Source organism: Anabas testudineus, chromosome 11 (assembly GCF_900324465.2).
Source record: "Anabas testudineus chromosome 11, fAnaTes1.2, whole genome shotgun sequence".
In the NCBI taxonomy this organism is placed as follows: Eukaryota; Metazoa; Chordata; class Actinopteri; order Anabantiformes; family Anabantidae; genus Anabas; species Anabas testudineus.
The window spans coordinates 14,365,721-14,376,712 of record NC_046620.1 but is presented as its reverse complement, the minus strand read 5'-3'; the positions used below and the strand labels follow the sequence as shown (position 1 = coordinate 14,376,712).

The 10,992-nt window shown below is 41.7% G+C and overlaps 2 protein-coding genes across 3 annotated transcripts; both read right to left on the bottom strand.

Moving 5' to 3' along the window:
• Window positions 1–270: 270 nt before the first annotated feature.
• Window positions 271–3,667, bottom strand: nup42 (nucleoporin 42). The gene is made up of 8 exons (XM_026347751.1): window positions 3,383–3,667; window positions 2,897–3,004; window positions 2,524–2,737; window positions 2,360–2,448; window positions 2,170–2,246; window positions 1,917–2,003; window positions 1,689–1,791; window positions 271–1,286 (listed from the first exon to the last, which is right to left on the bottom strand). The coding sequence occupies exons 1-8, from the start codon at window positions 3,549–3,551 to the stop codon at window positions 751–753; spliced, it is 1,383 nt and encodes a 460-aa protein (XP_026203536.1). The 5' UTR covers window positions 3,552–3,667; the 3' UTR covers window positions 271–750.
• Window positions 3,668–4,766: 1,099 nt separating this feature from the next.
• Window positions 4,767–9,873, bottom strand: LOC113153838 (gasdermin-E-like). 2 transcript variants are annotated; one of them, XM_026347699.1, is made up of 10 exons: window positions 9,657–9,873; window positions 8,207–8,435; window positions 7,914–8,106; window positions 7,496–7,673; window positions 7,216–7,324; window positions 6,934–7,026; window positions 6,482–6,603; window positions 6,197–6,365; window positions 6,001–6,071; window positions 4,767–5,786 (listed from the first exon to the last, which is right to left on the bottom strand). In XM_026347699.1, exons 2-10 carry the CDS (start codon window positions 8,415–8,417, stop codon window positions 5,556–5,558), a joined length of 1,377 nt encoding a protein of 458 aa, XP_026203484.1. In that variant the 5' UTR covers window positions 8,418–8,435; window positions 9,657–9,873; the 3' UTR covers window positions 4,767–5,555. The 2 variants fall into 2 exon arrangements, with proteins under 2 accessions (XP_026203484.1, XP_026203485.1); XM_026347700.1 differs by having other exon boundaries at window positions 4,767–5,783; window positions 9,657–9,872.
• Window positions 9,874–10,992: the final 1,119 nt, after the last annotated feature.

Genomic DNA, 10,992 nt, shown 5'->3' with positions numbered 1-10,992 from the left:
TAGAAGCAGGGCCTGGCTTCAGGTGTTTCAATATTACGCTGTCTGATTACAATCATAATAAACATAAATTGAAAAAAACTTGTCCTAAGTAAACAAAATATCCCCTCTTTTAACAGTAGTGCAAAAAACATGCATCTTGTTCTTTCTGCTCATCTAATTGTTCTTCACTAAAGGTGTTGTTGAGACACCCTCTCCTGGCTGAGTTGTGCTATTGCAACATGTTCTAATGAGGATCAGTTGTAAATAAATGGCACAAAAATAATAACAATATTTCTTAGCCAAGTTTGTTGTGTTTTAATGTTTTTCGGTTACATACAGTGGAGCAACCTGTATATGTACTGTATCTGCATACTCTATGACTTGACATAACCCTTTCTTAACAGTGAACATTGGTAGATCAGTTTAGTGCAAACATCTTGACTGATGGAGAAATCCAAAACAGTTTGACAGCATCCACGCTGTACTAGTACAAATTATATGAGTTAAGAAGTCCAATATTCTCAAACATAGGACAAAAGAGAAAATTCAAAAATCCTAAATACTATAGTGTGCAGCTGTACCTAATGTTTACCTTGTATATTCACAAAAACTGTACAGCAGATCTCCCAAGCTTAATTCTGTCTTAAGTATTTGAATAGATATTTCACCAGCTATATAAAAACCGAGTTATCTGGATTTGAATAGAAAAGAACTGAAACATTAAATCTCTTTATTTAAACAAAAAATATATAATGTTTCTGCTTCACCATATTATACTACCAGCAGGTCAGCTGGAGGGGGTTTTAAAGGAATCTGACCAAGAGTGAACCTCTTGGCCTTGAATTGATTCAGTTCCTCTGGTGTCAGAGTGCTCTCATTGGAAAACAGACTGCCCGATGCCCCACTGGCAGACCCACTTCCTGCTGCAGCTTGAGCACCACTTGCTCCAAACCCAGCACTTGTCTGTCCAAATACACTGTTGCTTCCTGTTGGAGCAGGTGCTTCAGATCCAAAGCCGCTCCTAAGTCCTCCTCCGTTGTTTGTTGTAGATGAAAAACTGAACCCAGAGGCAGAACCAAATCCTGACGTCGCTGCAGGTTTGTCAGAGGTTGGAACAGCGAAGGAGAAAGCTGAAGCTGAGGGAGGGGAAGTGACTGTAGAGGAAGAACCAAATCCAGAGGGAGGTTGTGTAGGTGCTGTTAGGGCACTACCGAAGCCTGTTGGAGCTGAAGGTGCGGATCCAAAACCACCACTTGGAGCAGCAAAGCCAAAACCACTAGTCTGCGCTGGTGCTGGAGCCCCAAAGCCTGTGTGGTCAGAGAGATTTTAGAATGTTGACACTGATCACATATAGAAATGTCTCAAAGTTAAGAAGCTCAGTCACTGTCTACAGAGCCCAGAGTAGCACAGCAACTTTCATCTGATGCTCATTTTCTACATTTTTCTTTTTATGGAATTGATCACCCGATGCTGCACATTCAGGCTGGACATCAAAAAGCTTATGTATGTATCACAATCCATTAGTCTCAAACAAAAAGGTACCATACATGTAGTCAAATGCAGTCTGATTCTGTGAGAGCTGGCTAGCTAGCACAAAGACAAAAAAAACAGTGGAAACCGTACTTTACAAGAAACAAATTACTATTTCCCCCAAATACTAAATTATTAACCTATTAAAACCTATACTGTTACAACAAAAAAATGGTCACCTTTGCTTCCAAAGTCAGATGCAGAAGATCCAAATCCAGTTGCACTCGCTAAACCAAAGCCACTTGAAGATGTCTGGGGTGTTGGATCATTTAATTCTGCAAGCTGAAAGTAAATACAATAAATATCAAAACATGTGCATTGTATTTAAAAGTCTTTTGCTTTTTTGAATAGGTGGGAGTTCTGTTATAGTGACTTTGTGTGTGTTTGTCTGTGGGCATGTGTCTTACCAAAGCAGCACGGGTAGCTGGATTCATAACCTTCAACTCCTGCAATCTGCTTCTCCACTGGTCGATCAACTGACTGACACCACTGATCTAAACATATCAAGCAAATGCATCTTAGACTCATAAACATTTGCCTGGAAAATGCCTATAATTCACTATTCTACAAACTTCCCAGATCAAGTGACAGAAGCACTAAGTGACTGCCTACTATCTGTATTAACAGTAATACTACAGTGTGACACTCCTGTACACTTACATAAGTCTGCAGATCTCCTGAAGCTCTTGTGGAGTAATACTCCAGCCTGAGCTCTTCAGGGGACAGATCAGTGAAACCTGAAGACATAAAAAAATAACATTTAATGTCTTGGTGATCGTTTATAGCTAGTAAAGTGACTACAAGTAACAACATAAATCACATAATTAAATGTATTATGATTGATACAGACCTGACAAAGTTGCATTGGATTTTGAATAGCATGACAGGGCCCACTGCCCTGAACTCTCCCAAGCCTCCATGTCTGCCTGAATGATCTCCCTGAGTGAGACAGATAGCACATGAATTACCTTCTAGGGGCAGATACATGTTAATGTACCAAGCTGCAAGACTTACAGTTTTTTGTCATCATCTTCATCGCCAGCTGACGTTCCTCCTCCTCCTCCTCCTCCTCCTCCTCCCCGTCTTCCTCCCCTATCAAAGGTGCTGGGAGTATCGAGCGCTGAATATCGGTTTTGATTGGAAAAGCTGAATTCAGAGCTCTTCACGTTATCTCTTCTCCCTCCACCTCCTCGACCCCAGTCACTCCCCCCTCCTCCTCCTCCTCCTCCTCCTCCACCACCTCCTCGACCCCAGTCACTCCCTCCTCCTCCACCACCACCACCACCTCTGCCCCAGTCACTCCCTCCTCCTCCACCACCTCCTCTGCCCCAGTCACTCCCTCCTCCACCACCACCTCTGCCCCAATCTGCTCCTCCACCTCCTCCACCTCCTCCTCCTCTGCCCCAGTCATCACTTCCACGAGAAGAGAAGGACGAAGGCTGGATGTAGCCTCCTTTTTGCTGGTTAGGATTCACCCACACTCTGTTTCCAAAGCCTGAAACCAACACAAACATCACATGTAAACCAGTAACAGCAGTTGTAAAATCATGATGTTCCTTTTGAGGTGAAACTGGATTAAAACGTGTTGATTGAAATCCATTTAAAGAGCGTAGTTTGTGGCGATTGTGGCGTTTTAATGACTGACTCGATTCGCCTAACATACGTTACCTAGCCGACGTTAGCTTTGTGTACTTTTCGAAAAAAATACAAGTAATGACGCAGATGATTAGCGTAATTTCAGTAAATAGGAAACGAAACTTAAATTCTGTCGTCAGTACAGCGTCTTCGCCAGGAAGCTAACTGCAGCTTACGCACAGTCTTTCATATAAGAAAGCAATTAGCTAAGTTTCTGTTAATTCTTTATCGTCCTTACCTCCTTCTCCTCCTCTGGGTTGCTGCTGCTGCTGACCAGAAGCGCGGTTGTAGTTGTTGCTGTGTTGTTGTCCTCCACCACCTCCTCTGTTTCCTCCCCTCGGATGCTCATTCCAACATTTATCGCCGTAACGACAACGTCCCTGAAGATAAAAGTTGCACACTGTCATTTTTACCCCGCGCTGACTGTATCAAACGCACCGTTTTTTTCTTATTTAGATCTCAAACACACGTCCTCCTAGTCAATGTTTTGCTACTCGGAACGGACGCGGCTGGGGGTCGCAGGAGATTTACGTCATTTGTGACTGCCATAGAAAGCGACAGCAGCGACCGTGCGTGGTCCCAGCTGGGAAACCACCGACACTTCAGTCAACTCATCGACCTTTAATAACAGTCATGTCAAAAGCAGGTGTTTTTTGTTTAATCGCACGCTATTAAATGGATCAAAGATGAATTGTTCATGTGATGAATCGTCTGCTTCGTAGCCTTGCAGCATACTAGGAAGAAAACTAGTAATAACTTAGTAAAAGTAGCTTATTTGTGAGTTAATTTTTTATTGATAACTAAAGACTCAATTTCAGAATAGAAGAAATAAACTTCAATTTCTCAAATGAAATTCCCCCATTAATCTGGACATTAATAAACGTAACAAGGCTGAATGTTTTAGATCTATACAGAAACCTTATGCAAAGATTGAATAAATTAAAAGCTGTTCACATACAGTACTCAAAAGGTGTTTTTACTCATTCTATTTGATTTGACTTTTTAAATTGGCCAGAGGGATGCTGGACATTTCCTCATTGCAACATCCTGTCCACTTACAGTTGTCAGTTCATTACTACACTGCGTCCAGATTAACCTGTTAAAACGCCTCAAGGTGAAAAAATAAAATGCTGTTGGGCCACAAATAAATTCACCTCACACATTTTCATTCACACACCCTGCATCATTTGTATACCGTCAAGTATCGATTACATAGCAGACAGACACTCCTACACTGGGTTAAAACTACTGTACAGTAGCTGGTCGTAGGTGTCATTGTTGTCAATAACGTCTGTGTCAAAGCCAAATTTGTCACAGGGAGGGATCCTCAAGATAAGAGAAAAGACGAGATAAGAAATCTGTTGTACAAATTTCTAATCAGTATTGAAATACTTCTTTAATACTTCTCTCTTCTCTTTGCCTGTCTCTAACATTTGCAAATCAAATTCTACCAAACACCCCAACAGGTGCAGCAAACAGTTTCTAAGACATGAATCCATCCATCTGTGAACATGTATGCACACTGTGAAAAAAAACAAGTCAAGTCAGACAAAAAGTGAAAATACTTGTGTACTAAGATAAGATTTTAGAGTACAGAACAGAAGAAATGGAAACAAGGGAAAAACAAGGGAAAAAAGCTTTTATTTCCCAATTTTGCAATACAAAATGATAGGATTTTATAAAGGTATGAAACAGCCAAAAACAGAAATTCAAAATGTATGAATATAAGATAAAGTGACACTTTTTTTAAATAAAAAAAATAAGTTGTAATGTTAACAAACAACATGATGCCAACAAGGCCCTGGAAATATCATCATGCTATAAGTACAGATTATCTACATTAAACATGTCAGTACTACTGAAAATGTAACAATTTTAATATTCATCGCCAGCATTAAAGGAAATGTTAAATATACAACACATTACACAGTAACTTAATTGCTGTATAATGTGTGTTGATCTAGTGGCTACAGGCTGTAAATCCGCAGAGAACCAATTTTTCATTGTGAGCTAAAAAAAATAATATTAAAAAAATGAAACTGGATGGCTACAAAAGAATAAAAATAGCAGCCATTTCAACATGTTTATGTTAAGTGATGAAACACAAACACACCAAAGCAAGCACAGTTTGTCTCCATGTTTTACCAAAGACTACAACATCTACAGCATCACTGATCAAATACAAATATAGTTTTTATATACAAAAAAAATAAATGCTTATTTAAGTGAAAAAATATGTGATGCAAAAATTTTGTATAGTAGAGTAACAAATAATACTATTTTAAAACTATTATAGTTTATTAATAATATAAAGATGTTGCAGTAAGCTTAGATGCACTAAAAGTTACAATAAAGAAAGAAATGAACAGAATGCAGTTCACAAAAGAAGAACCAAAGTGCACATGTGGATATTACTGCTTATGATTCAGCAAGGACAGTCCGTGTATGATGAGGCCGAGGAGCAAAGGCTCAAATCCTTTATTTTCGGTTTCCATCCACAGCCTGTCTGTGTCTCTTCTCAGCGTCACACAGATGGTACTCAGCAGCTGCTCTGCCAGCGGAAAAGCCTGGTTGTCCTGCAGAAGAGGGGGGATACACTGGATGGGGAGATGCCCCCTACTCTTCTTTATCCTGCACATCTGCTGAGATAAACAGATTATTTTACTGATGACGTCATCTGGAGGCATTTTCCCAGCCAGAAGCAGAGAGATTTGTTGGGGAACAGATGGTTTTTTACCATTCATACACATGTTTCATGTTCGCATCAACGTTCTCAGCAAGTTTCAGAAAGAAAGATACTTATTTTATTATATTGTATTATATATAAACATGTTCAATAAATGAGAGTTAACTAACCAGTGTGTCCAAAGCTTCCAGTAAAGCAGGATGGCTCTCACTCAGGAGGCTCAATGTTTCATCAGGCAACTCTACAACAACATTACACACAACCAGATTAAAGAGTGGGAAATAATAGCAAGAGCTCTGTTTAGTGGTGTCCAGAGAACTGTGCAGGAAATGTTTACAGTCCTCAAAGTTGGGAGTGTCCCCTTACCTTCCATGGCACTGACCAACAGGTGAGCTGCCTTTAGGCGATCAGGGTCGGCAGACTGGCTGTCGGGGTTCAGCTGATCCAGTATGGCTGACACTGACTGTCTCTGGCTGTCCGACAGCTCCTCGTCCTTGCTCATACCCAGTGATTTATCACTACGCAGATCCTGCAGCTGCAACACAGAGAAGCGTACCCGAGAAGAGGGAAGAAAGGGTTAAATAAATAAATAAGTTACGTTACTTCAAACTAGCGCACAAGATGTTGAGCCAGTGTGATGGTGTTACTCACCTGACACTGCAGATAGGACAGAGCAGTTCTGTCCCTCATTGTCTCTTGGAGCCCCTTGAACAAGACATGTTGAGCTGACAGAGGGAGATCGGCTAGTGGACACAGGTCCATGTCCTGTGATCCTGTAAGACAAGTTGGAAGCTGAAGCTACAGTGGCACAGCGTGGCCATCCACCTTTGAAATGTTAAGAACACTTGACATTGGATGCCTTTAATGAACTCCTACAACGTAATATAGTGTGATGTAAGTTCAGTATTAACATTGTCAGTTTACAGCTGGATGGTTTAGCTGGAAAGTTTTTCGAGAGAAATATTAATAATGTTAGTACAAATAATCACTTTATAGCAGAAAAATAACATACTGTTGGTACTTGTGTCTGAGCTATTAATATTTAAAACATGAATGACTGGACAAATGTTCTTTATCTGGAACCCTCTCACTATTGCACTTACCATCCACCATGTCCTGGGAATCAGGGGTTGGGCAGGGCGTTACAGACACGTCTGCCTCAAAGCCTCCTATTGTCCCAGGCTGTAGGCATATGTCTAAAAATACAGACATCATAGACACAAACACAGTGAAGGAACCATGGGTGCAATAACAGAGATGCATGCAACTATAGGGGCATGATTAAATACCAGCCTGCGGGATGTGTCAAAAAATGACTGGTTTACAAGCCAGAATGGAGAAATGACGTCATGATTGACGTTTTCGTCTACCACCCACACACTCACCATACTGTCCATTTCTTTTAATCTCCAGTTCCAAGATGCTGTATGCGATGACTGTACCAGAAGGGATCTCCACAGAAACATCACTGTCCGCCTCTCTGTTGTTGCTGGCCTTCTCACACACCCGAGAATGCACAAAGAAACACACACACACAGGTATGAAGAGTTTCATGATGAGGTTGGCCCATCTATCAAAACTGTACATGTATGTATGTTTATTTAAATATGTATTACATAATTACATATAATCCATTAAAATATTATTTAAACCAGTCAAACCTACCTTAATAGAGCTCTTCAGCATTCCTATCAGCCCGACGACGCCCTGAAAGGTGCAATTCTGCTTTTTTGTCTGCTTGACCAAGCAGGAGTTGGTGGTGAGGATCCTCTCCTTCACCACCGCCAGCAATTCAGCACGCTTCTGGAGCTGTTGCACGAGCACGTGCTGCATGTTCACTAACCTGGCAAAAAAAAAAAAAAAAACAGGTCGTAATCTACAACAGCTGAGTGTACGCTGAGAAAGTGTGATGTGTCTAATTTTACACACGAGGATCAAGTTGTTTTAAACTAGGACAATACTCCACGACACTGGTGTGAGGTGTCGAATGTCGGATGTCTGACTACATTTTCAGACTAATCAGTAATTAAGTCATGGTCGTGTCACCTTCTTCTGACTAGCATCAAAAGAAAGGACTGAACACCTGTCGCTGGAGTCGCGTAACAGCTTCTTTACATCCAGTTCCTCTTTCTTCAGCTTGCCAAAGCACGACTGGAGCTTGGAAGTGCCCCGCTCCTCGAGTGTGACACTGACAGTGCCGGCCTCTGTGTTCAGCTTTCCAGAGAGCTTGTCTCCAAACGTCCCTTCGTAGGTCAGAAAATCCGTCTCGTGCACTCCTGACAACATAAATGGTGTTATGATATATTGTGTGTTAGTGTTAGTGTAAAAAGCTCCATCCACAGTGTATCTGTACAGCATGTATGTTTACCTACATACCAGGAGAGAGATTGTTGTCGCCAAGCAACAAATCACTGAGGGTGAAATCCGTCGGCTGGTACTTGGGCCGCTGCCACTTCCAGAAGCGGTTCCGTTTGACGACGAGAGCCATAGGGGCCAGTTTGTGCGAGTCATTTACACGGGACACGTGGATGAGGCTTCCCTCGGGGTCAACCTGACGGACGAAGTTGGCAGTGGCCTTGGAAAACATTGCTTCAGCAGACGAGGACTGCAGACAGCAGGAAAAAAAAAGGAGACATTTAAAGCTTCAGTTTGAGCTTATTTTGTCCAGTCGACGGCAGCAAGAGCAAAGACAACAGCTCTGACATGCTTCTGTTCAAGTACTAAACTACTTTCGGTGATTTCCTTTGGGTTTATCACCAGTTTTCCCCTCTTGATTAAGTTTGTAGAGCAGAGTGGGTGTGAGTGAGCCGCATATGACCCATGTTGTGTTGTGAGAAAAAAAAAAAATCCCCTGCATGTTGTTAACTTGTCACTTTGACCAGAAACACACACGGAAATACACACACACACACACACACACACACACACACACACAACCTGATTTGGCTCAGCTATCATTGAGTAAATATTTAAAGTAATCAGGCTTTCGGAGGCAGAGGAAAAAGAAGAAGGTCTGAGCTGTTGCCCTGTTTTGGTTTGAGGGATATTACAGTTCGACAAAAGAATGCAGAGCTGGCTGGGGCACAGAGGAAGAAGCCAGTTAAGTCAAGACTTCTCCAGATTCTCCCCTCAGTTCCACCGGGACCAGCCGTTCCCAAATGAAAAACAAGACCACCTCTCTGCTTTACATGGTTTACATGTGTGTGAGTCAGTGTGTGTGACTCACTGGGCCTGAATTATTTAAGTTGAGTTCTCGTAATGCTGGTGGTGACCTTCTTCTTCTTCTAAACTTGAAGGTAGATGATCAAATAAACAGTTTTGAGCTAGTTTAGGATGAGTGTGAGCTGGATCCAAGACAAGATTAGAAATAAAAACACACATTTAACATGGATTATATGTAAACAAATGAACAGTGGCTTTAAGTCTCTACTACAGCACAGTAGAGTCAAATCTAAGGGTAAATTCATTATTAATAGAATTTATCTATACCTCTACAAGTTATTTATAGCCCCCCCCCCCCATCGCGTGCCGCGTAAACACACAGCCACACACTGACCAGCACGTGTGTGCCAGCGCGCGTACGTATTTCCCGGCAGCTCCTTCCTCCATCAACCCAGGGGACCTTAACTGCGCGCGCTTGGATCGCAACATCAGCTGCGCAGGAGCCCCAAGGACGCGAGCCTTACGACTTTTTTTATATTCAAAGTTAAACCAAAGAAAATGAAAAACCCTCCACAGAGTCCCAACAAACCAGCACACGGACAGTTTATTGGTTTTCTGTGGCTCAAATACCGCAAAGAAATGATTCAGCCGAGCAGCCGCTTACCTCAAATGAGATGAAGCTGCGCGGTCCAGTTGTCGCTCCTGGTGCGTCACCGATGCGTAATGCGTAAAAATGGACAAAGCTGTCTAAAAAATAAAGGTGCCAAAAAAAAACAAAAAAAAAAACGATGGCACAAAGCTGATCCAGGCTGTGAGCAGCGTGAGGAGGACTGTAGGAAATAACTGATGGGTCAGAGCTGTGCCGAGGGGTGGGTAAAGTCAAAACGCGCTTCTCCCTCCCACTGTCACTGGAGACTTAATTATGATCAAATGAGCTCTGGTATTTGTGAGTGCCCATCACTTTGTAACTCTTTGCTGCACTCTTCTTCTTTTTTTTTTCTTTCTTTCATATAGGAAATGAAGGGTGTAGGTGGTTTTTTTTTTTGAAAATCATGCCTGTGATTCACTCTTACCTCCTTGCTGCTGATGTGATAACGGTGAAGTGTGCAGCTAATAAAAGAACACACATTTGTAACGCAGTGGGGTTTTTTTTCTAGAAGTGAATATCTCTGCATGTGACAGACTTTGGGTTTTTGGTTTGTGACATGCTTGTTTGTGGTAATAACCCAGATAGCAACTCACATTTTCATCTGGCTCCACATACACATGGCACATGTCCTTTGTCCACCATCGCATTGATTTTGAGATCAAGCACTCAACATGTGAGCAAAGTCAAAATTTTCAGCTTTAATTTGAGGGGTTTTATTAACCATGCAGGAATTACAGCCATTTTCATATACACACACACACACACACACACACACACAAATCCCAACATGTGGTCCAAAGAGGTGTCTATGTAAGTGAAGAAGGTCAGGATTAGCCTGAAAATAAAGACAATACACCTGTCAGAGAAAGATTTCAGAAACACTGGGAGTGTCCAATACAACAGTCTGGAACATTCCTTAAAAGGATCATTTGTTATTTTTATTCCTTCATCTATGAGCCTCCAAAAATGAAGCCAAAAAGCGTCTTGTCATTCAATTATTCATGGACGTAACTGTATAGTGCAGCACGCCACAGATGACTCAACCGGAGTGCAGTGGCCAAAACACACCCATAACAGGAACTGATGTGAGCCACACATTGCAAATTGTATGGACCACATATAAGGTCAAATGTGTGACCGAGTTCTGGGCCAGATGTTTGACCCAGATGTCAGTCAAACGCATGGCCCAGATGTCAATCAGACCGGTTTACTACTAATGGAAAACTGAAATTGTTGCATGTTGTTTTACATGTTGTTTTAGAGGATGGGTGATGATATGGTGAACAGTTGATTTTTCTTGCCTGATGGCCTCCTTACAATTAATCAAACTTAACTCTTCTCCAAAGAACAA